We start from the raw sequence: 23,469 nt of genomic DNA, 5'->3' as shown, positions 1-23,469 counted from the left end.
AGCAGGAACCGAATAACTCAGACACCTTAATTCACAAAATTTAAAAGCCGAAAACAGTATCACTGTAAATATCTCTCCAACTGTGAAGGGGATTTGAGCTTCAGATTTATAATAATCCATCAGTTTATGGTTATTTTATTTCATCGATGATGCTTAAAAGGTAGTTTGAGGCATCTAGTATCATCTGTTTTAATTCAGCCTGCACATTTAAGAAAACTTCAATAAATGCTGGCTTGAATCAGTTTAAGTAAATGCATTCCCTCCCTTCAGAATCTTTACTTTTAGAACGTTTAATCAGCAAAGTCAGGAAATGATCTCAAATCTAGGTTTACTTACGTTGCCCCAAGATTTTCTAGTTAATAGGTATGGATCAACATTTGCAGGCACATCATGTACCTATTTCTGTGTTGCTACATTTAGTTTTAACATGTCCAAAATTGTTTTACAGAATGATAGGAAGAGGAAGTATCAGTTGCCTTTGTTAAGTATAGATAACCAGTTTGTCATACGTAACTATTTCAGTTTGGTTGCATTTGTAAGCAATGAAAGATAACTTTTTTTTCAGCCATTTGCCTTTGTGACACTGAATTTAATTTTTGAAGTGCTCTCTCTGTAGCCCCATGCAACTTAGTTTTAAAGTTACTAAGCTGTAGTACATAGACAGAAAACAATACCTTCCTTGTAATAATCTTCAGTTTTACATGCCTGCTAATGATGAAATACTGAGAGCTAGTGGGACTCCATGTAGCCTTTCTTGTTGTGGCATTGAATTACAAGCCTAGATCGCTGTCTACATTTTTCTTCTCTTTCAAATTACTGCAAGATATTTTTTCCTACTTGTTCATATATTCTTTGGGTTACACTTCAGATGTTCATAGGTTTTTTGTTGTTTTTTTTTAAACTGATTTTCCCTTTTGGGCAGAATTTTCAGTCCCTCCTGATCGTTTGCTGTTGCGCTGTAATACTTCTAATATTGAGTTCTGCTTTAAGCAGAGATTCGTATTGAGAATGTACTCTACTCCAAGATGTAAGGAAACAGTAAAACCAAATTGAATTTCAGTCCTTTTTGTACCTATAAATGTTTGCTCCCCATCAAACATTTGAAATTCACTTTTCGTTATTATTTTCCACCTATTAAACCCAGAGGGATGGTAAAAACACATTTAGGATAGTTGATGCAATATGTATTGCTTTATCAAAGGCTGAAGTTTGAACTATACTTGGATGTCTTCCAAGGAAGCATCTAAGATGACACTTCATGGTTATATGTTGAAAATGCTGTTGAAAAGGGGATTGTAAATTTGAGAAGGAAAGGTGGCTGCAGAGTATAGAAAAGGAAAAACATCCCTGTGAAACCCAGAGTGGGAATGGAATGAGCAAGAAATGGAAAGCAATATATCATGTGAAATGATATTTTTGGATTGAGCTGTACTTACAGGGGCACAGTCACGTTTTGGAGAGAAAAATTCTGCTTTAAGGCAGTAAAAAGTTGTTCTTGTTTAGGTGGCTGATCGTCTGTTTTCTTCATTTGGACAAGATATTTTGGATGCTCTTTATTGGACAGCTACAGAACCTAAGGAAAGAAAAAGAGCTCACATAGGTGTGATTCCTCACTTCTTCATGGCAGTGCTGTATGTGTGTATCCTTTTTATTCAATAAATTGTAAAATTTTGTAAATGAAATTGCACAATAATTCTTCACATTACTTCAATATATTTGAAAAACTGATAGCATTCCTAAATCAGCATTCATTACTACAGGTTTTCAAAATTCATTGAAAAAACCTTTTAATCTGCTTTAAAAAACGTTGGTATTCCACTGCAGCTTTTTTAAAAAAACCTAATGTTTAGTAAAATGAAAACCAATTATCAGATAGTTCATGAAAACTTTGATTTCTGATTTGTATTTGAGTATTTTATGTCACGGGGTCTTGAAGACAGTCAGGTTTTGTTATCTAGTACAATGCTACAAGTACCTAGCTTGAAAATGTTTTCTTGAAATGAAAGAATAAACTCATACATATTCAGGATGCAAATGAGTTTATTGTGAAGTAACCTCATATCAAAGGGATATGGGTGATCTGGAAAGTTTAAGTACTGTCTTCTTGCAAATCTCTTTGACAGGAGATAGACAACTTTTTTGTTGTTAAAACTTTGGAAACAAAATAGGAAATTTGACTTTTGGTGCTATTCAGTACTGTTGTGCAGAAAAACTATTTCCAAATATGCTTCCTTAACCCTGCTATCTACAGTCCTGCATGCTATTCTTATAATGGTTCAAGCAACAACCCTTAACGTGGCCTTCAACTCCCACAATAAATCACTGCTTACCATCATGATGTCCAACAATGTAAGTATGTAGCCTTGTTATATAGCTACCCTAAATTTTTTTCCAGGATGTTTTGTCTTTGTTCATCACATGTCTATTTGCATCTTGAATGTCTGGTTTGTTTTTTTTTTAATATCACTTTTTAATCAATAAGAACTAACTAAATGTTTCTCGAAAATTGCAGTTTGTTGAAATAAAAGGAAGTGTTTTCAAGAAGTTTGAGAAGAACAATCTTTTTCAAATGTCCAACAGTGGTAAGTGTAGCTGTCCTAATCAGAGCAAAATATGAAATGAGAGGTGACTTTTTAATGTATTTGTTAATATAATATTCATGCTAAAACAACTTTACTGCGGGGAATTGCAGCATTGTGAATTGAATTCATCATCTTACCTGTTACTCTTTGGTTCAGTAGGATGCAATTTAGATTCTGCTTTCTTGAAGACTGTTTTTCCTTAAGTGGCTAGTTTTCATTTGAAGTGCTAAAACAACCTCTTGACTGTGCACTAAACTTGTCATTAAGTACAAATTCCCAGTTTAAGTTATGATGCTTAAAACATCCATGCTTTCAAGCCTCTAGTGTCATCTGTGTTTTAAAGAACTTAACTTTCTAGTGTGCTACACTGACAGTGACCTTAGAATTCGTGGTGTTTGGCAGTTCTGAGGATGGATTCTAAAATACTTCCTCTCCCTAAAAAGAATGTAATGGTGAAGTAGCTGGCTTTTGAACAAAATACCAGAGATTACTGTAATTTTTGAGAAGCTAGCAAGATAACAGTAGAGGATCCTTGGAAACACATTATGCTTCTGGTACTTTTTAACTGTAGTGCTGCTTAATAGGAAATTTGTGAGCTGTACTCAGTGTGTCTCACGAGGCAAAGCTGTTACAGGTATCCTTTGGAGCTTTTTCTAATACTGATACCAGCCACCTGAAATATTTGTTGAATTCTTGGTTTCAAAACTAATAGAGATTACACTTTTGTGGTTGTTCTAGAGTTTCTTTGCTGTATTATTTTCTGATCTTTAAACACAGTTGTTTGTGTTACGTTGTGCATCTGACTGTTTTTGGTCAAAGCTATACAGATAAACTAAAAGAATATGTTTTTTTATTCCAGCTCCTAATTTTTAAGCCAGATAATTCAAATGTTAACAAACCCTTGAGATTAAAAAGTTGCTGCTTATTTAAAAATGGAGGATTTGTATTTTTTTTATCAAGAGCTAAACTGTCAGTGGGCTTGTTTCAGGTTTTGAATTGGCTACTGGTGTGATTTTTGTCTAATTCACCTGCAAACCGCAGTGATACTACGTGCGGATGGTAATTGTTCTGTGATGCTTTGGGTGAAAGACTATTTAAATAAACATGTAACAGAAAAAATGCCATCGTAGAAGTTCTTAAACCACCCCCCAAAAATAGTCTTCCCAGCCAGGTTGATAAGGTGTTTATTTTCTGTATTTTTGATTCCAAGTTTTAAATACTTAAATACTTTTCATTTAAAAAACTTAACTTTACAGTGACAACATGTAAAAGTGATGGTTACTAAAATATTGACAGAAAACATAGATGAGTTACAAATTTTCTCTCATTAATCACAATACTTGTAGCAAATAGCTACAAATATGCACCCAGCTCCTACTGAAAGGTCAGGCCTCTTTCTTGATTTAAACACTGAAATAAATGATGGACTGCTATTAGAAATGGTTACTAATTGCCTCCATAAAGAGCACCTGCAATAGTATGCTAGAAGAAATGTATATCAATAGTTTATTGCTAGACATTTTTATTGAAGACCCATAATGGCAATATCAGGTCTTCCTTTATCACTTGGTGGAAAAAGTGATAGCATTCCCTACACAATACGGGGATGGAAGCAGGTGAGCACACACACAGGAGAGTGCACAAGCAAGCTAATGTATTCCCTTCAAACAGATAACTTTTCCTGGAACCCTTCTCAGCAGGATTATGGACAGCAGTGTTTTTCATCTCATAGATAAATAACGTAGACAGACGGGTTCTTAGGAGGGATTTTCACCTCTTTTGAACTTGAACAGATTTACTGCATCACAGCTCAGTGAGGATCAGCATTGCTTCAGTTCATGTATCCTGATAACGTTGTTATCTCTGAAATGTTTTACTTCCCGTAGCTTAAACGGTAGCGCATTTGGTGTTGACATCCTGTGCCACTGCTACATCCTGCCCTTTGAACTGAGGCTACTGTGGTCCTGTGGACAGAGCTTCTGGTTAGCCTGTGGAGTGCCTTGTGCATCCTAGAACACAGTATGCTTAAACTGTATGCCAGGACTGACACTAAACAAGGCTAAAATAAAGCACTACATATAGGTTCCTCCATATGTTTCCCACCTTTGTCTGTGGGAAACTTCTTCCAGCTGTTTTCTCAGGTCTGCAATCTGTGCTGCAGGACCACAATGGCAACAGTAGCTGATGAGGCTTTGACAGGCTGTATGCATGCCCTTGTGCCCCAGCTTTTCTGTTGCTCTGCTCAGAATATTATGGGTTAAATGAAAAACGGTGAAAACCAAAAAGGTGCTGCTTAGGACACAGAAGCTACATATACTAATTCTTGGGGGGTGAGAAATAAGGTCAATCTCAGAAGTATCTGAGGAACTCATGAATAGGTGAAACTTCCTCTTTATTTAACATGTTAATCAAAAGAAAAATATGAACTAGTGGAGAAGTAAGATATTAATGGCCTCAAGGACAGACATTGTGGTCAGGAGAAGTTGCTACAAATAGAATTCAAAGGCAAGTAATGTTGTGAACAGAAGCATGAAAATAGAAAAGACCTTTTGGTTGTACTTGAAGACACGTCATTTATCATGCATTGAAATACCTTGCTGAGCTCTGCATGATATTGAAGGCACTACACAGCAAGACACACTGGGATATGAAGTGCCACCAAACTACCAGTTTAAATCTGGAAACTGTGAAATAATCTTCTCCTGGCATTGGGCTCAGCACTGGCTTGTGGGTAACACACTGATGTGTTGCTGTAGTGTTTTTCCCCAGTAATTCCTGTTTTGGACTTAGTGTCAGTGGAGTCAGTGATCCTTCTCACCTTTGTATGGTCACTTAATATTCTGCTGTGACAGTTAATTCATTAAATCTTCAGGACTGAAAAACTGTGAATCATCTATATTAGAAGTAATTGACCAGACCGTGACATATGCATTGGTCACCCAGTTATCTAATAAAGCCAGACCTGTTGTCTTTGAAGTGTAGGCCATCAGCAAAGATCTTAGATTTTGAACAGCTGCTAGAAATTCCAGCTAAAGTGTACATGGGAAGTATATAGTATGATCTGCAGCCAGACTTCCCTATTAAGGCTAGAGTTTAAGCACTGTATTATAATGCAGTCTGTATGTGCTGATGAGAGACCAGTCAGGGAATCAGTGTGTCGGAGTTACTGATAGATGCCAGCTTCTCAATGCTTAGGAGCATAAACAGTGAGAATTTTAATTGCTTGTGGAGGGAGCTGAAGACCTTTTCAAATGTCCTCAGCCTGTGGTTTTGGCTGTTATTTAACCCTGTCTTACAATGGCAAGGGTTATTTAAGCTATACCATTTTCTAACTGAAAAGGCTCGTGATTTGCTCATCACCAATGCTCTGTGAGATAACATTTGGGACTGAGTTGAAATGGCTTATAACAGTATTATTAAGGATTCTCACGAGGGGAATGAAGAAAAGATGCAGTTTTCTTCACACTGCACTCATCATGCTAAAGCAGAAGAGAGATTTCCTTTTGCCAGTACCTGTGCTTTTCCTAACTGAACACTAGGGCTGCAGGCTTGTGTCCCCAGATACACCAATACAGTAATTTATTTTCCTTTTGTTGTTGTTCTTTAAGAGCATGAAGTGTGTCAGTGTGAATCTAGTGATCTAGTCTCAGTTGTAGCAATACACAGTACAGCAGATTCCCCCCACCTGTTAAAAGTGGTGTGCATATACATCAAATGAGTTGTTAATAAATAATGAAAGGTTATCAGTGCACATTTTGTATTCTGAGATTTTAATAGGGATTTAGGAGTGATTACTGTTGGTTGTTTTGTATATCCTGAAGCCTTTTTTGCTCTTGGCTTGAGGGTGAGGAAATGACTTCTGAATCATTTGGGTTTGCTGTTGAAGCTGCTGTAAAATGCCCTTTCTCCCTTGCTTGCATCACTGAGAATCAGTTGATGAGAGGGCGAGGATGAAGAGAGAAGCAGACACACGCTTCTCGCTCAGTGGCCTTGAACAGCTGTGGCTGCAGAGATTAGAAGGGAGCCCAGTGAGCACAGGAAAAATAGATATCAACTTGTCATCCAGTTTCAGAAATTTCTGGGGGGAAGAACGTTTATTGTTACAGCATAGAAGGAAATTTAAAGCCAAAGATGTCCCTTAATTTAATCCTGTCAAGTGGCAGTCTTAACAGGTACTGAGCAGTTAATAAATGTCTGAAGGGTTGACTTGAGACATGCTTTAATGTTCAGGCCTTTAATTAAGGTTCTTCCTTCCAACTTGAGAATGTCTTTGTGTACACACCTCCCTAGAATCAGAAGTGACAGAGATGGGGATCTGTGAATTGCCTTACACGTTGCTGATCAATGATGTATCATGGCAGTGCAGAATTATGATATAAGATTTTTTGGGGCAGAAGTCTGAAAAACTCAGTGATTTACTTTCAAGTCACTAATAGGTGTGATAAAGAATGTAGATCAAGGAGCACTAGACTGCCTATTAATCCATTGGAGTTAGCACTAAATGAAATTTCATAACCAGATTTACCAGAAAATACTGTGTTCTGATAATTTAGGTGGTACTTGGTGAATTCAGAGGCATAGATCAACATACTTGACTTGTTGGAATGGTATCGGCAGGAAACCAAGCAAACATGATTAGGTCTTTGTCCTCTTTTTTTTCCTGGGTTTTAAATTTATCTTACTGAAGGATTTCATGGTTTCTTTCCCCACACATACACAGCTGCTTCTGTTTTAGAAACTTGTGCTTTCTCAAGCCTGTCCCCAGCCTGTACTGAGATGAGTTTATGTACCCTGAAATGTGCCTTTTTACACGTGTGCATGCAGTCTCATGCTGCTTGACTTCTGTGTGCTTTTCATTTCCTCTCCTGGAAGAGTTTCCTTTCTACTCCTTTCCTTCAAGCTTGCCAGTATTTTTTAACTCTTTTTTTTAAATGAGGGATATCATAGACCATGGCAACTGCAGCCATAAACGTTGGTGTGGGTCTGTAGTCTGAGATGATGGAAGCTGCTGACACAAAATCAATAGCAAATACATTTTTGGCCAGCTCAATCATTGTGTGTTCCGATGAACGTTTCTACTTCTTCTGTCCTTGTTTTCTTTCAAACTTGACTAAAATCAGTAGGTAGAAGCCTATGGAATATTTGAAGTACTTAAGGAGATGAACCCTTTGGATTTGGGGATGACTTGCCCATAAAGTTACTGCTAAGGTTACTAAAACAGGTGTAGCAAGCAATAACGATGTCTTCACTGATTTTCACAATATTTCTGTCACTTAAAAGGACTTTTTCAGACTTGCTAATTTGTGTTGACTTTAGGTTTTATCCCATTTGACAATCATACAGTTTCAGCCTGCTGTGCCTTTTAAAGGTGGCATTGGGAAAGGCTAGTAGGAACTTAGTGTTGATAGTTGTCTTCCCCTCCCCTTTACAACTGGACCCAGTATATTGCAATTTGAATATCTGTGATCTGTAGAAAACTGACAGATAGCTGTATTGTCTCCATTTTTGCACCAGGAGGTGCTGGTTCTTTTTGAATCCCATAAGAAAACTACAGACTCTGTCAAGAAAGATGACTCTTTTATTAATGTATTAGAAAAGGTGATAGCAAGTTACAGCTGAAACACCACCTGATGCTGGGAACCCAATTGATGCAGCATCAGGCAGACGTCTAGTCAGGCATATGACAGAGATCCTGCCCATGGTGAGGTTCCCAGCATCCCCTCCCCTCAAATCCAATCAAATAGTTTGTGGAAAAGATTGTCTAATCCAAGACTTAATAAAAGATGGAGCCTTAGAATGAATAGATATATATGTTTGCAAATAAATGTTTCTTTGAAGTTGACAGCTTTTCTTTTTAATTTTTTTTTTTACTAGATATAAAGGAGAGGTTCACTAATTATGTGCTGCTACTAATTGTGTGTCTAAGAAATATGGAACAGTTCTCATGGAATCCAGGTGAGTGAGTTAGAAGAAGAAATACAGAATGACAAACTCCTGTGCTGTCAGCTATATCCCTTGCTCAATCTGAAAGGTAAAGGTAACCAAGACATTTAATTTAGGAATCTTAATTTGTCAGACACCTTAGATTCTCATTTTTCTATTCCTGGCTTTTTTGTAAGAGTGCTTATGTTCTTTCTGCTAGAAGTAACATGCTGTTATGTTACAAATATGCATAGTAATGTTTCAAGTACTATCTTGAATAGATTTTTTTCCCAGCTCTTCCTTTTCCTTGGAGTACATTGAGGATGAAGGATCCCCTAGAGAACTTTTTATGAGGCTAAGAGATTGGAATTTGATAGATTATGTTAAAAATTACAATTAATAATTTAATATTGATTATACTTGTGATTTTTTTATCTCATTGGATAAATATTGAGTTAAATTAAAACTGTTGCTTTGATAGTTTTCAACCCTGATCTGTGTGATATGTTTTGCTTGAATGTTACCAGTCTACCTGAATTTTACCTTAGAGCACCTGCAATTTTAAATGATTGTCTATTCCTCATACCTACTGAACATCTGTCTAGTACACCTGCAAAAGTTGTCTTCTGGTATCTATAAAGCTTTATGAAGTGAAGGCTTTAGAATGTGCTTCTACTTGTGGTGTGATTGTGTAGTACTAGTAGGTTTCTAGAACAGCAGTGGTATGGACAGGAAGTTGGATGTTACATGCTGAGTGGTGATGTGAAGTTAGAGATTCTTCAGGCTCCTGAGGTCTTTTCACTGTTGAGTAAAAGTGTTACAATTTTTGGTTTGTATACTGGCATGAAATTAAATGGCCTGACTTGTTTCTTCCCACCCTTCAGATCATCTTTGGGTATTATTCCCAGATGTTTGCATGGTGGTTGCCTCAGAAATTGCGGTGGATATTGTGAAACATGCCTTTATCACAAAATTCAACGACATCACAGCTGATGTAGGTATTCTGTTGGAATGCTGAGTGCTTTTTTTAAGTAGCAGTTTATTTTACTAATATTGTTTTAATGTTAAAATTGATTCCAGTGCAGAAAATGTAAAAATTGTTATTTTCATCTATAAGATATCATTTGGGAAAGCTGGGTAACTTCCTGATACAATGTACTTGTGAGGATCTTTATAATGTGGAACAAACACCTCTGCTTCTAAACTAGTTGTTCCAGATTCATAAATTATTAAAAGTGTTGTGTAACAGTTTGAATAATAACCAGAGTTCTCATAACTCACAGGTCGGTTTGTGATCTCTGGTTAAACTGACAGAGGGTTACTTGTTCCACAGTCTGAACACACCTGGTGCCTTTTCTGAACAGAATGGGTTGTAGGTTAAAATTCAGGATTTAGGACAAACAGATATTGTGAGGCTGCAGAATCTCTGTTCTTGTATCTGTGTTAAAGGTGGAATCTAAAATCAGGTGGGTTTTTTACTGTCCCTGGGGCTCTCACAGGAAGTAGGTTATGTTAGTTTCCCATTCCTGGAATGTCTTAGGCCATCTATTTTCTGCAGTCTACATTTTCTGCAGTTCTTCTTTCAAAGTAGCAAATGAGGTTATGTTTTGTGTAGAGCAGTGTGATGCACTGAGCATTTGTCTTGCCTATTGTGTGAATTCAGATGCACTTGATAAATGTGTGATGAAATGAGGTAGCATTTTACCACTATTAAAACCACTTTTCAGGAAATGAGATCAGAACTTGGAAGTGATATATTTTTCAACATCTCTGAAGTAACTGCATTGTACGGTCTAGAAACAAGTTTAATAGATGTGCTTAATAAGCTCCCTGATGCTAGAGGCTTTTATACATGCCCTACTTTCATAGAGAGAGTGTGGAAAAGAGTAATAATGAAGTCATGATGGCCAAAACTGTAGCATGCTTCAGTGTGCTGAAACAGCTGGAGGAAGGGAGTAGTGAGAGACAATTTTACATGGACTACTTAACAAACTATTTTTTTTGTATGAAGTTCTACAGATTTATGGCTGCTAGGTCAGACTTTTTCAGAAGTTTTGAACACCTTCAGTGCAAGTTTTCCTTGCCACTTATCCTTAACATGGATGCTTTTCTGTCTTAATATGCAGAACTGTTTTAAAGAGAAAGAAAAGCTTCTGATACAATCAGCTTTCTTCATGGAGTCATTTGCTTAGTACATAAGGAAACTCTCATTTGTTTAATTTTAACCCAGTGCTACCTTTCAAAGAGCTTAAAGCAAGTCATGAGCTGTAGGAAAAAAGTAATAAATATTTATCAGTGTGTTTCTGATGTCCCTGAAATTCAGTAAATGCTTTACAAAGTCTGGTTCAGTTCCTAAGTTGTTTGTTCTGTACATATGTGAGTTACATTATTGCAGGGTGTCATATATATGAAGAGTGTAGTTAAACCTCAGAAAAACTGTCTGACTCCTTCAGCCTGTACATAAGTATTTATAATGTTTTTACAGAAATATTTTATTAATATCTCTGTTGCTTCTTTAAAGTGTGATAACAAATTAATCACACATCTGATCTGCTGGATTTTTTCCAGGTCTACAGTGAATACAGAGCGAGTCTTGCGTTTGACCTTGTGAGCAGTCGACAGAAGAATGTAAGCCTGAAAATCAAGGCATTTTCTTGTATTAGCCAACATAATTAGGCAGGGGAGAGGATATGGGAACCAAGTCCTTGCAGAAATACATACAGAACTTTACTCTCCTATGGGACTGAAATTCTACTCTTCTTTTTTAAGAAGAGATAGGAATAATATAAAGTCACAAATATTCCTGCTGTCTAGTTGTTCAGGTCAGTTCAGGTGTTAATATATTGTTGAGAAGCTTCTTCCAAATATATCTGTAGTCAGGTGATGGTTGCAACAACTTTGACTTTTTTTGAGATATATGAGAAGCAAGCAGGCTTAACAAGATACTCTTGGTAAAATGTAAAATTACTTTGTTTTCCATTTATTGGATCAATGTACAGTATTCACTTGGAATTTATACTGTTTCTTCACAGACAGTGTGAACAGATGTATAGGGATTTTTGTACCATGCATGTTACTGTTGCAGTGTGGGTATGCAGAGAGAACACAGACTGCTTGTGTTTAATATGTTTTTTGGAAGACTACAGCAAAACTTTAACTGCCTGTGAGTGCTCTGGATCAGTGCTCTATTAAATGAACTTTATTATAAGAATTTATATCGTTTTCTTGCATGTTTAATAACTATTGCTGGGAATGTAATATACCTCATCGAGTAGCTAGACATCTGCAATTACAAGTAATTAATCATTAACAAATTATAAAATAAAAACCCACTTCATTTATTAGTTCTGAAATCTGCCATTACTGTTTCTAAGGATCCTCTGTGGAAAATGAGTGCCTGTATGATGCTACCTAACTTTGGCATGACGTTCAGTACTGTGTGAAAGCTGTCATGCAAAGGAGTTGTATTTTGAGATCTCAAATGTAAACATATTGTCAAAATTATATTAGCACAGTTATCCTGGGGCTAATTAGAGATGGTTTTAGAATTATTTAAAATTGCTAGTGGGATGGATGATTGTTCTTTTATCCCTGTTATGGGTTTTTCTGTACAGTATTTGAGGATCAAAGTCAAATTAATACAAAAAGCTCTCTAAGCTGGTTACAATGTACAGATGAAATATCAGAGCGCGTTTGGCTTCAGTATCCTAATTGCTCTCGATTTAGAGATTTGTATTATACTCAGTTGCTCTTGATTTAGAGCACTGGGGCTAATCTTGCTGGTCATGGTAGTATTACATTTTGTCTGAGAGTACAGCTATCTGCATTTGAATTTCAAAATGTGAATAGGTACGCTTTATACCAGTATAGTGTTTGTTGGCAGATTGATTCTTATCTAGAGAGGATGTGCCAAGCTAAAGTAAGCTCCTTCCTTTGCATAAGTAACTCATTATTCTTCCTTCTTTTTCCCTAGGCATATACAGATTATAGTGATTCGGTTTCCAGGAGAATGGGTTTCATTCCTCTTCCACTGGCTGTTTTAGTAAGCTGTCTTTTCTATCAGCTTTCTGCCAATAAGATGGAGAATATGTGCCTGTGAGATAGCTAGCTCATTTTGATGTGTTGAGGATGAAATGATCACCTTAAGTAACTTCAATATAACTTATATCACATACTAGTTATGGCTTTGACAAACAGTAACACAGTGACAACCTTTCATAGAAAATTGAATATATATTAAATGTGTAGTATTTATAAGCACTTGAATTGTAGCAGTGGAATTAAACTACATCTGTGCTAATTAAACATCTCTTCCTTTTGGCAATTATCCTGTTCATTCATTCAGAATAGACAAAGCAGCTGGTTGCCAGAAGGTTAGCAGTAGTGTACTAAGTTGGGGGGTTTTTTAGGTTTTCATAGGAGTCCTTGTGGCTGTCCCTGTAATGGTATGCTTAGTGACTAAGTTTTCTTTTATATGGGGCACTGAACTACTGAACTGTTGTAGAATACATGATTCTGAAATGCTTGACCCTGCTACATGGACATGCTGCTATAAAATGAATCATTTCATTACTGGGATCATGTCCACAGGCTGTCTGTACTGAATTAATTATTGCAGAATGTTGTCTAGAATTAGCTGCTCTGGCCTTCCCCATACACACGTGTAGAAAAGCAGTAGCCATAGTATGGGGAGTGTCTTTGCTTTGCCAGCAGATGTGCTGATTTTTAATTTTCTTGGAAGAATATTAATATGAATTAGCTTTTAAATTGACCCATGAAGATGAAAAAAAAAAATTACTAGTTAGAGGCTTTGCCTGGTTTTTACCCAGGATTTAAACACACCTCCTCCTCAACCTTCCATCCCCCAAACCAAGCAAACAAAACAAAAAGAGGCCTTAACCACAGAAACCTGAAACAACTATGATCATCATCATGATTTCTTTTATAACTAATTACAGTACATCCAGTGCAAATTCCATTGAAGTACTTTTTTCAAGTTCATTGTGTTCTGGTACAATATCCTGGATACTAAGAAGCTTGTTTTAAACTGAAGTGCTTGCTAACTTGGGACCCTAACTTGAAATACTGAAGTAAGCCTGAGATTTCAGGATCATTCTTAGTGAAGTTTGGTATTCATATGTCTAGTCCACAAAACAATTTTGTATTCAAAATGTTAACTCAGCTTTCAGCCCTTGACTTTTGAGGAGGTGGTTTTTTTGCTTGTGACTTTACTTGGAAGTCAGTGGTGAAGGAAACATCAGACTGTATTTTTGGCAAATCTGCTGGTATAATACTTACTCATCCCAAAGTCTTGAATAATTAGCACTACCAAGGAGTGCATTGGAATAGATAACTGTTAATGTAAATGTTTCTACTTGTGTTTGAATTTACCAAGTAAGAAATATCTTAAGTATAGCACACAATTATTTATTAAATGTTCTAATTATTTAACTTTTATCCTTAAAACAGCTTATCAGAGTCGTAACAAGCTCAATAAAAGTTCAAGGAGTCTTAGCTTATGTTTGTGTTGTGCTGTTCTACTGTGGGTAAGTAATCAAAAAGTATTTACTGTTATTTAATCAGATATGTGAAAAAAAAAAAAAGCTTCTGCTGATACTTCTCAGTGTAAGTGTAAACAGAGATTATGTTCAGTAGAACATAAGTAAACCACTGAGGCTCATAAACAAATTGGAGTGCAGATTGGTCCCTAAGCACTCTAACTGCATTTGGGGTATTATAGCCCTCAATAATTACCTTCAGTAATGAAAATAACTAATGGAAAAATTATGGGAAAATTGGACAGACAAGCACCATACCTCTGTGTAAAAGGGAAAATTGAATTGTAAGGAATGAAACTTTCTGTGAAAAGGTTCAATATGCCAACAAGAATAAGCATTTTAAGTGCTCTGAGCAGATCATGAATTCTGCTCTTGGTGGTTAAATGTGAGGTTTGTTTGAGTTAGGAAACTGCTTTATGAAAAACAAGTAAGTGCAAGGCTCACCTTGCTGGGCAGGATGGAGTCAGTAAGTAATCTTAAGAAATATAATGTCCTATGGCAATTTGTTTTCCAAAACTGCTGATTGGCAAACATCCCTCCACTGCCACCTCAGTTTATGCTTGTGGCTTCTTTAACTTCTCACCAGTTGATACGTTCTTCTCAGATGTGTTTAGTTGTACTTCACATCCAGTCTGGTTTGCTTGTCTTGTCACCTGCTGTAGACTGTATGGGGATGACCAGTTTCTAGGAAAGCTGCATACTGAATTGTGTCAGCATTTGTTGTCTCAGTACCAATTGATACTGAAATCTGCCTCAAATCAATCATAAAGAATTGAGTGATTCAGACCGCTGCAGCACAGGGAACGTGACTATGGTATTGTGGGAATAGCTCTTCCAGTGCCCTAACAAGTTGTGCTTGTGACTGAAGGAAACAAAACCTGGGAAGTAAGAGACTTCTAGGTCTGGGGCAGTGGTTCAGCCCATACACTGGTGGACAGGAGGCTGCTGTCTTGCCTTCTGAAAAGAATGGGATTACTACATGTTTTTTTATCAGTGGGTGGACTCTAATTTGATCTTGATCTGCAAAAAAGGAACAACTTGATCTGATGTGTGTGTCCAGCCTGCATTGTGGTAGAGACACATCTCTTCAGTGTCAGACAACTGGGAATCTGAGAGATTGCATGTAGGCCAAACGTTGAACCGTTAGCCATATTCCTCTGGGCCACACTGGTTTCTTCCCAAGCGTACCACATGCTGTGCTCATGTTCTCCCAGTAGCCAGCTCTATATACTTGAAAGCACTAGCCCCTGATCATCACACTGAAGCTGTGGTATTCCAAGCTCTGCACCTTCATTTTGCTCTGTGTTTTTTCCTGTTTCCCAGTATATGTTGTGTTTCCCTACATCTCCTGTTCCAGTGCTGCAGCACAGTCCTGGGTTTTTACCTGCCTCTGGCTTGGAATGTGAAGGGCAGAAAATAATGTGATTAACATGAAAGATTAAATGCTGCCCTTTGAAGGCACAAGTCATCAGAGTAATTAATTTTGATCATCAGAATCATAATTTGATTTATTTTGTCCTTATTAAAAAATTGCCACACTTTTTTACTTCAGCCACGATCTCAGTTTTGGTGCTAACTCACCACTTGCACCTTTCAAATAATTTGTGTTCAGAAGATAAATTTCAGGTTTTCATCAGATAACTGAGAAAAAAATGTGATAAAGTTTGAAATAGGTAACCAAGCAAAGGATCGAGACTGTAGAGTGTGCTGGTTTGTATTGACATTTAACTGTAATGCTTTAAGTCTTGCCTAGCCCCAGAGACCTGAGTTTTCTTCTTTGAGGGTTTTGAACAACTGAAAACTTAGATTGTTGTTAGAAATTTGAGCCTGGGGTAGACTGGCTGACAAGAATAAAGGAGAATTGCAAGAACATCTTGCATAATTTTCCGCAAGAAGCTGGAACTGATACAGTGAAGTGTTGATTTGTGGCCTTTTCAACTTCTGATCTCATTAAATCACAGTTAAATCATGCTGTAAACATCTTTCAGAACAAAAGAATGTTGCACAAAGTGTAGGGAAAAAAAATCTAAAGCTTATTAGAAATGGAGGAGAGCTGCTGAACTCTGAGAAAAATACCTGTTCTGATAACCTAATAAAATTGGAGAGAATCATGGCTTTCAACTTGTATAAACTGATACCATCTTTGCCGTTGCTTGGATACTAAAATGTCAGTTTCTTCTGAGTACTGAAAGTGGTCTACTCTGCTCCTTCTTCCATTTCTGTAAATTTCCTCTACAAGTAAAGGTGATGCATAAAATTCTCTTAAAAGTGCAGTGTACTTTGTTTTGCAGTCTGGCAAGTTCTGATTGCATTCGTGCAGCCAGAGGTGGTGGAGCTGCTGCTGAAGTATGCTTGGGTCACCTTATGATGAGGCCGTTAGACCCACTCCATGGGTTTTAATCTGTGAATGTTCACTTGAAGTCCCCTTTTTAATCTGTTAGTGATGTACATGATAAACAGATCTTTACAGAGTGGAGAATGAATTTAGAGTTTGCATTTGGCTCACTTCTGTTACATACTTTAATTGCATGAAGAATGTTTCTGTTCATCCCACAGAATACATCACTATTTCCTTCTTCTATACTGAGCCTTCACCTCTGGAGTGGATGCAGAATTACAGAATAGTTTCGGTTGGAACGGACCTTCAAGGTCATCTATTTCCACCCCACTGCCTTGGGCAGGGACACCCTCCACTAGACAAGGTTGCCCAAAGCCCCATCTAGCCTGGCCTTGAACATTGACAGGGAGGGGGCATCTACAATTTCTCTAGGCAGCCTCTTCTAGTCTCTTACCACCTTACAGTAAAGAATTTTTCAAATATCTTATTTAAATCTACCCTTCTCCATCTTAAAACCATTTTCCCTTGTCCTATTACTGCTTGTCCATGTACAGTCCCTCTCCAACTTCCTTATAGGCCCTTCTTTAAGTACTGGAAGGCTGCTGTAAGGTCTCCCTGCAGCCTTTTCTGATGGCTGAACAGCCCCAACTCTCAGCCTGTCCTCATACCAGAGGTATTCCAGCCCTCTGATCATTTTTGTGACCCTCCTCTGGACTTGCTTCAACAGGTCCATGCCTGTCTTGTACTGGAGACTCCAGACCTAGACCCAGTACTCCAGACCGGCTCTCACAAGAGAAGAGGGGGAGTCCTACTGGTCTCTTTTGATGCAGCCTAGGATATGGTTGGCTTTCTGGGCTGCAAGCACACCTTGCTGAGTTGTGTTGAGCTTCTTGTCCACCAACACTTGCAAGTCATCCTCCTCAGGGCAGCTCTTAATCCATTCTCCACCCAGCCTGTAGTTAGTTTTGCTTGGGGTTGCCCCAACCCATGTGCAGGACCTTGCACTGGGACTTGTTGAACTTAAATGTGGTTTGCATGGGCCCACCTCTCCAGCCTGACAAGGTCCCTCAGGGTGACATCCCTTCCTTCCAGCCTGTTGCCTGTATCACACATCTTGGTGGTGATGGCAAACTGGCTGAGGGTGCATGTGATCCCACTGCCCATGTCACACAGATGTTACAAAGCACTGGTCCCAGTACAGACCCCTGAGGAACACCACTTGTTGCTGGTCTCCACGTTAGTCTGTGTGTCATGTAGCACTAGCAATGGAATGTAGATTTTTACAAAGCTTGTTTGAGTTGTAAATTTAAAAGCAGCTGATGGTACATGGCCACCAACTGGACTGTGCTGTGATGGCAGTGTAGTGCTGCCCCTTTGGATTCATTGAGTTTTATTGACTGTCTTTTGTGGTGTGAAAAAGGACTTTTTATGATCACTGTGTCATTGGAGAAAGAGGTAGTTGCTTTCTTGTGGTTCAAGCTCCAGTACTGATCCTTGGCTGGGCACACATAAGACTGCAGTTTTAACAGCACTGCATTTTATTTGGGCTTGTGCTGTTGAGGGCCCGTTTTTAGTTCTGTGTTTAACTGTTTGAGGTATTAAACAGCTGCTTAGCTGCCCTTCTGATCCTTTTGTTAAGCTTCAAGTTTTTCTCTAGGTGGAAAAAAAAAAGCAAAGCGTTGAGTCTGAAGCAAATTGTTAGGAAAAGGAAATTACCTTTTGATCTTGCTGTTGAAGGGATATAATTTGTTAGCTAATCCTTCCAAGACAGCAGTAACCATGCAATTATTTTCATATGCTAATGAAAATATGTAAACAAACCCTTTGTTTTTTCCCAGGCTAATATCTCTAAAAGTCCTTAACAGTATTGTGTTGCTGGGGAAATCGTGTCAGTACGTAAAGGAGGCAAAAATGGAGGAGAAATTATTCAATCCTGTCCTAACTGCCACTCCAGGGAAGCCATCTGGCAAACAGCAAGGCATGTTTAAATCTAACCAAGGTAAGGCTAAGTACCTTGTTTTGTTTTCAAGTGTAACAAAAGTTGCTTTTGAATTGAATTGAGTAACCAGATGTACAGTGCTTTTTTGCTGCACAGTAACCTTCTTGCTGGACTTTATTTGTACAATATCACAGCTGCAAACACAAGTCTGGAAATGTAATAGAATTTATCACTTGTAGTTTGTGATTTCTTGTAGTTAGAAGCACTCATGTCTCTGGTAAGATCCCACTCTGATGTGTGGAGGTGATAGAAACATCAGAAAAGCAGCACGTTTCTGTTTGAAAATCACAATGACAGAATGGATTGTCTAGTCCAACCCTTTCTGCCATGTCACTACACAGTTAAGGAAGTATTTACACAGTATGTCTGGCAGTGCTGAAGTTTAGGAAGGAGTAAATCTATGTGCTTGTTATGGAAATGAACATAAACCACGGCACACAACAGGTATAACTATGTGTAGTTGTCATAAACACATTAATGAAGAGCTTTATGAAATCCAAATAGGATTTTCTGCTGGTCTCTCCTTTCTTTCAAGTCCGTGCAGCCAGGTTTTACCCTCAGCATTCACAGTCCATACACAGGGGGAGTGGGGCGTTGTTATATTCCTCCGATGCATCGTGGAAGGAAACAGAAACCTTCATTGTTCCAGTCAACTGAACTGGATTGTATGTCTTCCTCTGTGAAGAGCTCAGTGAGAGCCCTAGAGAACTTCACATTGAGGCTTTTATTGTGTTCACCCCACTGCTTGCCAAAGGCTTGAGCAGCTTGAAATGTCAGGTGCCTGTTAGTCGTCGTAGTGTCTCGCCAGCACTGGTGAAGTTAAGAATCTGTCGGTGTTTCAGTCGTGAAGCTGTATCTCACCTGTGTCAAATCACATCATGCAGAAACTTAGCTTAAATTCATAGATTTGCTTTAGTTTCAGGGTGAAACAACGTAACATGAAGTGGTCTGAATGTCTTTTGCATTTCATTAGATAACTATTATAACGATAATGTTTTAATTAAACATTCCAGTACTACACTTGGAGGTGAGACTTCGTAAGTCATACTGACTTAGATTGACTCTTAAACTTACAGTAAATAAATCCTGCAGCCTGTTTTTGGCTGAAGCAGCAGCAATTTTGCCAGGTCAGTCAGCAGAGATGCTTATTTCCTTAAACTGAAAGATTTTGATTGAAAAGTAGCAATGAAAAAGCTTTTGCTGATGTTATGGAGAATATTCTTAGCTTCCATCAGTGATGAAAAAGCTCAGGTTTTAACAGTTTTTCAGGGTTTTCTATAGCTTTTAACAGCTCACTATTTAGTAGAAACCCCAATTTTGTGAAAGAATGATTTCACCTTTCCCAGTTTCTGTGTGTCTGCATTATTACTGCTGGGCTCTGCAATATTGGTTAATCCCTGCACACCCCCCTTGCCCCTTATCTTTTTTTTAAAAATACAGTCTCTCAACCCATCTCTTACTAGAATGAGGGTGAGGGTATTAATCTGGTCTGCTTTTTATCAGCTCATAATGTAAGTCAGTTTACTTTCATGAGAGCTTTCCATCTCATCCAGAAACAGTTTAAAATTGAAGGAGGAAATTTTCTCCTTGCTCTTGAAGGGTGCAAGTTCTAATGACTGATAACCGCTTGTCAGCTTTCTCTGGAAGCTTCTGGGTTAGAAAACTCTTACCTTTGTAACAAAGTTCTACAATTAGCATTATTTGCTTCCTTTCTTGATGGATGTTTAGTACCTTAACATGCATAAGATGGTCAAAAGTAGCCCGTTCACCTTCAAGTAGTAGATGGTTTTACACTGTGAAGAGCCGCTGTAGGAAAGGCACTTTCAGACAGTGCTGTCTTTCTGGCATAGAATGTTCCCATGGGCTGGTCTGCTGTACTCTCCACATTAGTCAGGTTTTTTTCAGATTCTTTTAGAATCAATAACTCAATCTTTATGAGGGGATAGTAAATAAGAAAACATTTTTTTTGTTGCTTGCTTGGGCAGCCAAATTCTTTACATGTTCTAACAAATTGTGGAAACAATACGTGGATATTACTTACAAATATCTTAAGTTAATGGAGCCATTGTTCAGTTCCACTGAAGTAAGATGCAGGAATAAAAATAGACATCTTTAATAGAGCTGCTTTAGGAGCCAGTGCTATTCACAAGTGTGTAGCAGTGTATGAGTCATTTATTAGCTATCCCTAGAGAAGCCAGGTTTGTTGTACGTGTGTATAGGATGAGGCACATCTAGGTCCTTTTCTTCACTTCAGTAGAAAGTATTTGTGATTCACATGACTGTCAAAAATATTTTTGCCTCAGCCAACAAAAATGAGTGTGTAAACCAGAAGAATGCAGTGTATGTCCTAACATCTGCTGCTTATGCTCTTCCTCCTGATCTGAACTTCTGTAGAATTCGTTTTTTATCCCACTACCAAATTAGAAAAGGAAATGTTATGGTAAAACTAAGAAGAGATAGTGGCTTCCACAGAGGATTCTTCTGTTGCTTCTGCTGATACACCCTTTGTCAGGAGAGCTTTGGGTGAATCTGGATGTTAGAGATTTATCTATGTGACTGGGTTAAGTTCATGATTATCTTTTTAATTGTCTTCTGTTCCAACAGGAATTTCCACAGATGAAAATGGATCTACATCAGTTACCAATCAACCTGTGCATCAGAAGGAGAATGCGCCCTCTTTTCTTCTAACAAGCAATCCTGATCAATTTCTGACAACCCCTGACGGAGAAGAAAAAGATATAAGCCAAGACAGTTCAGAATTAAAACACAGGTCTTCAAAGAAAGACTTGCTGGAGATAGACAGGTTTACTATTTGTGGAAACAGAATTGACTAAGATTTTTTTTTTTAAATAAAAAAAAAATCAATGTGCTAAGGATACTGAGCTGTTGGGACAGCAGATGCTACCAGGATGGACAGTTGCCATAAAAAAGGCACATAAATATTTATTTAAAAACATTAAATTATTAATGGAAAAAAAAAATATGAATTTCTTTCTACAAGTAACCTGGCTTGGTATCTGGTCAAGTAAGTGATCTTTAACTTGGCTCTGGGAAAATGTGTTGGATTACCAGTCTCTAGCCCGGTGACGGAGCTGCAGTATCACACGTCTGGGAAACAGACTGGGGACAAAAACCCTGTAACCCTGTTCTGCGTTCTGAAACCTGCTTCCAGAACAGACCACCTTCCTGAAGGTTCCTCCAGTGTAAGGATAGTCCTGGGGACGTGTGACAGCTTGACCAGAAGCTTGCCTTCCCAGTTACCTGTTTCATTAAACATCTTCAAGCAGAATTCAAAACTTGTATCAACAAACCATAAAACCATTGGTACATGCAACAGTAAGTCAGGATAGTTATTCTTGTCAGCAGAAGTCTTTTCAAGATGTATCTTGAAGATCTTGTAATCAGAATAAAATTTTGCCTTTAAATGAAAGACTTCCTGCATACTATGTTATCTCAGTGCTGAGCGTCGAGGAAAGATCACAGTAATGAAGGTTCTGCCTAACTGGGCAAATATGAAGCATAATCATTTCTTGTGTTGTGTGTCCTGCAAGGCAGATTATTTATAAAACTGTTTTTAAAAGCTGAGGATTTTTTTGTTGCTGTAGGAAAAGAATAATAAAGGGGCACTTATATATGTTGGGGAAAGGCAGTTCTAATTGCAGCAGGGGACTGCTGTTAGAACTGTGTGTAGGGCAGAAAGGAATATTGCACTGCATTTTGGGTTTGCCTCTGATACAAATGACATCTGTGTATTAACTTGCCTGAGAACATGCCTATAAAAGCTCATGCTGACAGTCAAACTGGAATTTTCCATTTTGATTGATTTTGTTTCAGCCAAACTTAAATAGAGGGACTAGATCTATAAACAGCATTTAAGCATTACAATGCATCTTAATTTCTGGTGTGAGATGCAGTTGTGGAAGAACTGATGAAAGATTGGTGGAAAGATTGGAGTCTGATGAAATATGGTTTGGAATTTTTAGACCAAGAATGGAATAAAATTGAGCTGGAAACATAGGTTGGAAACTTGGTTCAGAAGAGACCCCTTAGTTAATGATAAATTCTTTATATATTGTTGTTAAAAGACCACATTAACTTCAAATGCCTCTTGGGTATTTAAGTACCAGTTTCACTTTCCAAACAGCATCATAAAAGTGCTTCAGTGCTGAACACAGGAGAACAAATTTTGCTGTTTGCTGGTTTCATAATTTGTGAGAGTGGGGAAAGCCAAAGCGTGTTGTTTGGTTTCTGAATGTGTGAAAGTCTAATGTATATACTGATCCCTGAAACTTGCAGGACTAATGGCAAACAGAGCCAGTTGGTAGGAGTCACCATGTGTCTGAGCAGACTGGGGAATGGGATGGCTTTGCCATGCAGGCTGGTGCTGGTCTGCTGTGGTGGGAACTTCTTGCTGCAGTCTTTCAGCCTTTTCTCTCCCATCAAGAGTAGCTGGAGTCACAGCCAAAATCTGTGGTTATGGTTCAGGGATGACAGTAAAAATAGGAGGAGTTGTGCTGGGGTAAAATCTGAAATCCTTTAATTTTTGATGTATTTTATACTAATTGGACATGTTCACACATTGAAATTCAGATTATCTGTCAATTTGCTGTATCTTATTTTTGAATTATTTAGCAGTTGCTAAAGGAAGCTTGGAATTGCTTTCTTTTTTTTTTTCCTGTTGAATGACATTCTGTATCAATTTTATAAGTGCATCTTGTGTGAAACTCAATAAAATTCAATTTTGTAATATTTGTTTAAAAAAGGAAAAGTACAGCGTCAACACTTCTTTCTTGGTGTTCAGAGTTGGTGAAATTGAGGTGTATTTACTGCATTAAATTCCAGTTTCCATTAAAGTAATGTTCTTGCCAAGGTGGGGCACAAATGTGCCTGAGGAGTGGGGTATTGCATAGCTTTACTTCAGATTTATTTCTGTAGCAGTTGGTTATTGCCACCTTTAGGAAGATGAAATGTCATTGTTTTCTTTTCCTCCAAGCTCTCTTAATTGTTCTTGTGTTCTTGTTTGTGATCAGTAGGGATCCCCTGGATATCTAATGGGGCATCTTTAATGAA

At 37.9% G+C, this 23,469-nt stretch overlaps 1 protein-coding gene across 1 annotated transcript in view; it reads left to right on the top strand.

Moving 5' to 3' along the window:
* The window catches only part of TAPT1 (transmembrane anterior posterior transformation 1), a gene marked incomplete at its 5' end in the record, with an annotated part of 45,547 nt that extends 22,389 nt beyond the window's left edge, over positions 1 to 23,158 (top strand). The window contains 10 exons of the mRNA XM_084266941.1: positions 1,504 to 1,639; positions 2,252 to 2,349; positions 2,513 to 2,582; positions 8,457 to 8,537; positions 9,389 to 9,498; positions 11,073 to 11,132; positions 12,478 to 12,546; positions 13,974 to 14,050; positions 18,239 to 18,399; positions 21,004 to 23,158. Of these exons, the coding sequence (XP_084123067.1) occupies positions 1,504 to 1,639; positions 2,252 to 2,349; positions 2,513 to 2,582; positions 8,457 to 8,537; positions 9,389 to 9,498; positions 11,073 to 11,132; positions 12,478 to 12,546; positions 13,974 to 14,050; positions 18,239 to 18,399; positions 21,004 to 21,233 (1,092 nt within the window). The 3' untranslated portion in view covers positions 21,234 to 23,158. The remainder of the gene's footprint in view (positions 1 to 1,503; positions 1,640 to 2,251; positions 2,350 to 2,512; positions 2,583 to 8,456; positions 8,538 to 9,388; positions 9,499 to 11,072; positions 11,133 to 12,477; positions 12,547 to 13,973; positions 14,051 to 18,238; positions 18,400 to 21,003) is intronic.
* Between the last annotated feature and the right edge of the window lie 311 nt (positions 23,159 to 23,469).

Source organism: Gallinula chloropus, assembly GCF_964237585.1.
Source record: "Gallinula chloropus genome assembly, chromosome: 7".
NCBI lineage: Eukaryota > Metazoa > Chordata > Aves > Gruiformes > Rallidae > Gallinula > Gallinula chloropus.
Note: the sequence above shows the minus strand (reverse complement) of the source record. Positions and strands in the feature narration are given on the sequence as shown.